We start from the raw sequence: 7001 nt of genomic DNA on the forward strand, positions 1-7001 counted from the left end.
TTCATCTCAGCTACTTCTAAAACTATGACACTAATTAGACACTAATACCTGTCACTTTTGGTTATTATCATTTGTCACCCCCTTCTAATCCGATTTCATCACCTGAACTTGGACTTGAAGGGCATCAGGAGTGTCACTACTACTCTCAGCAACCTCGAAAACTATGGACTAGACACTAATATCTGTTGTTTTAGGTAAATTTTACATTTCACCCCCCTGCCCACATCAACGCCCCTTTGCCCAACAAATGGTACAATTTTAATTGTCTTCACCATGACTTTCCCTAGTTTGATACTGACTTATATCTAAAATCCCACCAAAATCGGTCAAGAAATGTGGATTTGTATGGTGTTCATACAAACAAACAGACATTTTCCTGTTAATATATATATGTATATACATATATATTAACCATACGACACATTCTCCCCAGAGAGGGTGGCATTCCAATAACGAAGGCTTATGGATCCTCAAAAGGTCTTAGGGGAAAGTCTCTAATCACACACCCTTTTCACTTATCCCATAAAAGGCTGGTATCTATTTATAACTAGGTGGATGTGTGGGCAGCTGGCCGAGAGTAAACCAGTAACTTAGCAAGTTTGAGAGGAGATATGCCACTCAGCCTTACCAGCTATGCATACATACATGCACACAAATACACACACACACACACACCCACACAACCGTCTTCAGTTCTCTCTGAGAACGAGGTTCTCACACTTAATCTATCATCTCCTCAATCATGTACGAAATTCACATGATTATCAGTGGCAATACCTCACGCAGCTTCTTTTAAGTCACATCAGTCGGGGATCTATAGGGACTTTCGTTATGTATAACCTTTGCTGCTAGGTATTGCAACAAGTCTTGCCTTCGTCGATCATACAAGAACACATTCACCTGTTGAGTAGGAAAATTTCCATTTGGAACATTTCCTTCCTGTTTTAATTCTCTCTCTCTCTCTCTCTCTCTCTCTCTCTCTCTGGGAAATTCCAGATGTTGGCGCGTTTATGGATTAAAATTCTTATATGCAAAGAAACATTATTTTAGAATATTTCCAAAAAACCGTTTCCTTTCATGCTGCTGATGATTAGGAGCAAGAGGATGAAAAGGGGAGAAAGAAAAAAGGAAGACACAAAAAAGCCGAGATGGAGAGAGTCGATGCGGAATGGGAGGAAATGAGAAGGGGAAGCGAAGAGAGACGCAGGGTATAAAGGAGATGAAGGAAAGAAGCGGAAAACTGAGAATGCGAAAGATGCTCGGTCAAATATGATTCGGAGGAAGGTAGAAACGCGAAATAGGGAAAGTAAGTAATATATATGAGGAATAAAAATATAAAAGAAGATTTCACGAACAGAGAAATGTGACGGAGAAATAGACGAAAACAAGAAAGGGGACAAAATATAAGTGAGAATAATAGAACGAAGAAAACACAATAAAGCTTTGTACATAAAGGGAAAATAGTATGTGTACGTGTGTCCATGCTAAATATATCGTATGATATGTACAGGCAATGTTTCTATGATACATTCATGAAACATTTATTTTTGTCAATCCAACATTCGGAACCGACATTCAAGTATACTTTTCCTTCTACACTCCTTCCAACGAAGAAACTTCATAACGAAAATAACAGTAAAGTGAATTTCCATTGTAAATCCTGGTTAAGTCTCCAGCTCCTGAACCATACCTAAATTGCCGTACTCGATAACAAAGCCATAAAAGTAAAGAAGAGATTCCGTATCTCGGTTGGAATGGATCTGTCTTATCGTAATGAAAATAAAAACGGGTTTTAAACCCGGTCTATTATTAAACTGCTCTTGTGCTTTTCTATATATATATATATATATATATATATATATATATATATATATATATATATATATATATAAAATAGTATGGGCCTTTTATCTTCATATTATACTGTTGTATTACAGTAAAAAGACATTCATATATATATATATATATATATATATATATATATTTATAATATATATATATATATATATTATGTATGTATGTATATATCCATAGTTTGAGTGCCGGGTTTTAAAAAGGAGAAAACTGAGCAATCAAAATTTTGATTCTGCTAAAAAATCTACACCTTGTGCGAACATGCTGAAGCCAACTTAGAAGGGGCATGCAGGGCTATGAACAGAAAATGTAAAGAGAACCTTTTATAGAAACGTTAGTTTACTTCAAGGATTGAGTGTAAACGTAAGTTTGTTCCGCAAATGAATCATTATTTCTAAAAAAAATTAATCACAAGATGAAACAGGAGCGCTAGTCGCCTCCATGGCACTCTCAGGACTGATTCCACTATGTACAATAGCAACAAAAATGTGCCAAGTTGCAAGCAAGAGCACTTAAAATAAGGATCCAAAACTTGAGGCTAACAACATTGAATAACAATATGCAGTGGCGCACTGTAAACAAGCCTTTGCTCTCGCTGGTATCCTGGGCTTCAACCCAAGATTGGCACTAGCAGAGGACGTTGGGTGGCACTGTTGAACTACGGGAAAAAGACACACAACCGGGCAGGCTACACGGCTCTGTCAGTGTTGATACACAAGTTCCATGACAAGCGAAAATAAGCTATGTGCAAACGCACATGAATTACTCGAATTCTATATTACATAATTTTGAATGTGTATAGCAGGTTGGTAGTGTGAATCGAAGATCACTTGTCTAAAACAATTTCACAATTATTTTATGCTCACACAGGTTTCTGATGGCAATAGGAGGTGATGGGCTGACGAATAAATTCCAATGTCAGTTACTTAGTCTCTGGACAGGACGGGCGTAGTCAGGGCCAGGGCATCAGCGGAAGGACGCGGGTCTCTTGCAGGCTTCACCAAGGACAGATAAACACTTCTCTTCAAGCAACGTCGTATAGGAACTTCTAAGATGGGTTCAAGGCAGAGCATTCAAGGCGGACATCAGAGCAGAGTCCAGGCTGCAGGGATAGCAGGTTCAAGAAGAGACTAGCCGGGACAGCATCAAGAAGAAGGTTGGAGAGAGCTGCGGGCCGAGTTGTAGGGTGTGACACCACTTCCAAACTGTATGACATTGTATCTGGTTAGGGTGTACTGCAGGGAACTGGCTAGGGTAAAGTGCAGTTTGGTGGGCCAGGTCAGGCCATATTTATTCCAGTTGAAAAAAAAGAGTCGGTCACATCTGGTTCAGGCTGGCGTGATTCTCCTCGGGTGCTTTCATCTCCACCACCAATCCTTGTTAATTATCTGAAAGCGGTCACTGGACGCTGGCAGAGCAGTGTGAAAAATAGGATACAATGGAGGCTATCGTGGGTCAAGAGCTTTAGGACGACCATCGATCATGCAGGTGTGTGTGGGCGGATTAGCGGGGGTAGAAGGGCTTCAATAACAATAGCAAGGGAAAGAGGTCAGGTAAAAGGCAAGAAGGGACAAGTCATCGAGCAGTGTGAACTTTCACGAGTTGGAAGATGATGGGCTGCTAATGGCTTCTTGTAAAATTAGACTGGGGATCTAAGTACAAAGGAGTATAATAGAAAAGGGGCTTCTATTCCCTTAAGTGTGAGTGACCCTACCAGGGATTTGGCATATGGCCGGCATTAACATCTGACAAGGGGATGACAAGCTACCATGCAGGTGTGAAGTGTCATTGAAATCATACTCGCAGGGGAGAAGGGCTCTTCTCAAAATACAATCTCTCATGGTGGTCCAAACGGTCAAAGCAAGATGGGGACACATTTACTGGATTTGACAATTCCAGCTCCTGTAATTTATTTCTTTAAAATATTCCTTTAGTTTTCCAATTTGCTAAGGAAAATAAAAAAATACAAAAGAAAATTACTTAAAAGTGAGGAACATCAATGTACCATAAATGGTACCATTATGCAAGCTAACTGGAACTTAACCGCCTGCTTTCTTTCCTTAGCCACTAGTCAGCCCAGAACGGCGTGCTAATAATGAGAGAATGGGAGGAAAAAGGATTCTCTACTCTCAAAGGGAAAATGAATGCTTTAAGCGATAAGTGGCAGGCTAGAACCATGAAAGGAAAAAGGAAGTTATGAAAAATCATGACGCAATGATTTATTGAAAGCAAGTGAAAGTAAATAATAAAAGGAGAAAATAATACAATAAAAATTTTGTTTATAATAACAATTTTTATGATATTACTTTCGTCTTTCTTTACTTTCACTTACTTTTAATAAATCATTGCTATGTGAAAACTAATTAACTTACAAGCGAAACATTTAATATTTTACCTGGGTTTATAATCTTTATCATGCTCCAAATTACCGCTTCAGACCTTTCAGGAAAATTCGAGTCTCATAAAATTAAACATCTTTTACCAAGCACTACCACCTCGAACCTGTAACCTAAAATTTCCCACCACAGAATATTAACCTACAATGTCGTTGCAGATCTACTGCACATATCACAAATTATAATAAAAAAAAAGGCTTAAACCAAAATTGGTAAAATAAAACCATGATAAGACCAGTATACAACTATACCATTATACTCATAATTATACAATTATACTCATAAAAAGATATGAAATAACGCGAGGAAAAATTAAAATGAGTACAATGCAAATGCGAATACAAAAAAGTGAGATTACCTCGTAACAATCTCTCTCAAATTTTTCATTTTTGCTTCCTATTCGTGTGATGACTGAGCCTTAACCTCTTGGGAGGTTTCCCTTTATTCCCTCGATGAGGCTGAGAAGCCTCGCATGACCGGAGTAGGAATTCCCTTGCTCTATTTACGCAGCCACTCGAGGCTAATTAGTCCAGCAGCTTCCCGGAGAAGGTCCCGCTGATAATGAGAGAATTAGAGGAGAGAAAACCGTCTTCTTCTTACTCCTAAAGAGAAGATGCATATCTTGCAGGAAACGGTCAGGCTTGAGCAACAGTTAAGTAGGTGAAAATGGCGAAAGAAGCGAAAAAGAATAGAAAACCAGGGAAGAAAATTGATCTTGCCTATCTTCTCTTATTAGGACGTCATAACTCCTACAACACATCCAAACTTGTATTTTTCTTTGAAAGTAAGTTATCGTAAAACACTCATAATTTAATTAAGGACTAAGAATCCTTTCTTCCAAGTTTCATGCTAAGTTTTTCCTCGCTGTTTCCACCTTGCCGTTGTCATGGGTTTTAATTTTAAATATGAAAGTGAGGTCTGATGGCATGGTAAATTGATCTGTTTGGTTACTCTTCCCGTATTCTGCCCATTCACATTTCAAATTCGGTCTAGATTCTCACCGTTTCCTATTTTTAGCCCAGAGGGATTCCTGTAATCCTTTCTTATGATGTACCATATTATGTGGTCATTACAACTGGTTTCGGAACATCTTGGTTATTGACGCCGAAAGGAAATTGAACAGGGACCTGAAAAAAATTACTCTTTTTAGCAGGAGTTGATTAAGACAAAAGTTATGATTTTCAAATGATACTTTATTAATGAACTATAGCGGTATTTATTTGAACTGCCGGCCAGTCAGCGGCCAGAAAACTTACTCAGTAACTAACAAAGCAATCACGTACAATCATCAGATATTAGATGAAAATCAGGTGTGCTCTCTGTTGGCGCCACTCTGCTGACTTGATGCTTTGCTATGTGCAATATCGAGATAATCACGGAATTTGGCAAGTATTGTCTGAAGCTACGATCTGTAGCTTGCAGCGTGAGAAACGCAGGCTTTAGAGTGCTGGCAAAATAACCGACCCCCTCCCCACCCTCAGGCGTTGCAGAGGACGTCCTGCCCTTAAAACTGGACTGGAGGACTAATGTGGGAAAACATGCTGGTTTCAGGTGGCCGATTGCAACCCAATCTATTGTGCCCTAGACGTCGACGAGGAAGGCTTTCTGCTTGCGGTTGAGGACCCAGTAGGGGACAGTATAAGTCTGGGTCAAAGGCGGACAAACAGCATCGGTTCTGATGAATATATGTGTTGCCATGTGTAGATCCTTCAGGATAAAGGTCTTCTTGTTTGGCCTGTAGGATGGCAGGCAAGGGGCTAATTTTGCGACAATGGTCTGGAGTCCGATGATGTCAGGTGAGGTGTCATTATCAGGGAAGAATTCTCCAGGTATCATCTCGGCTGCTGACAGGTGTAGGCCCTCTTTAGGCGTGGTCCGAAGGCCGAGGAGGACCCATGGAAGTTGCAAGTACCAGGTTGAGGAGTTGTAGTGAGACATGCAAGCTGCTTTCAATGTGCGATGGAACCTCTCGATCAAGCTATTGGACTCGGGATGGTAAGCGATTGTGTGATGTAACTGGGTGCCGAGGAGGCGGTTTAGGGACATCCAGATCTGCTACGTGAAGGTAGTGCCTCTGTCTGAGGTGATGTGATGGGGTATGCAGGCTCTGAAAACCCATGATGAGAGGAAAGCACTGGCACATGCTGCTGCTGATGCCTCTGTCATAGGGGAGGCTTTGGGCCATCTTGTCAAGTGGTCAACCATTGTGAATAGGTAATGATACACTTCAGAGCGTGGGAGGGGTCCTACAATATTAATGTGGACATGGGCGAAACGGTGTTGTGATTTATGAAAGGAGCCTACACCTGAATTTGTGTGATGATGGATTTTGAAGAGTTGTAGGAAGAACATTCATGGGCCCACGCCTTTGTGCCTTTTGATATATCGTGCAGGAGGGAGCACTTCTTCAGGATAGTGGCTGTAGATAGTCCTGAAGAGTGTGGCAGACTGTGGATGGTATCGAAGTAGTGACGTCTAAGGGACTGGGATCCATGGGCGTGGGTGGTCACTGCTGATATCACAGAGGATGGAAGTGGGGCTATTGTTGTTGAGGGGGACGTCGTGCCATTGCAGGGATGCTAAAGAGGTCTTGCAGGTGTTGAGTTCTGGGTCCCGCTGTTGCTTGTCTTCTAGCTGTTTATAATTGAGGCCGAGGTGTACTTCATTGATAGAGATTCTGGAGAGGCTGTCAGCGACAGGGTTGTGACAAAGGGTGCAGTTGAATTCTGTGATGACTGACAAGCAGTGGCA

At 40.8% G+C, this 7001-nt stretch overlaps 1 protein-coding gene across 1 annotated transcript; it reads right to left on the minus strand.

Moving 5' to 3' along the window:
* Window positions 1–5831: 5831 nt before the first annotated feature.
* On the minus strand, window positions 5832–6296 carry LOC135216494 (uncharacterized). The gene has a single exon (XM_064251866.1). It carries the CDS (start codon window positions 6294–6296, stop codon window positions 5832–5834), a length of 465 nt encoding a protein of 154 aa, XP_064107936.1.
* Between the last annotated feature and the right edge of the window lie 705 nt (window positions 6297–7001).

This window comes from Macrobrachium nipponense, chromosome 6 (assembly GCF_015104395.2).
Source record: "Macrobrachium nipponense isolate FS-2020 chromosome 6, ASM1510439v2, whole genome shotgun sequence".
NCBI lineage: Eukaryota > Metazoa > Arthropoda > Malacostraca > Decapoda > Palaemonidae > Macrobrachium > Macrobrachium nipponense.

Bases quoted from the DNA above. Each gene is read 5' to 3' on its own strand.
- LOC135216494 (XM_064251866.1), bottom strand. From the start codon at position 6,296: ATGTCCCTAAACCGCCTCCTCGGCACCCAGTTACATCACACAATCGCT.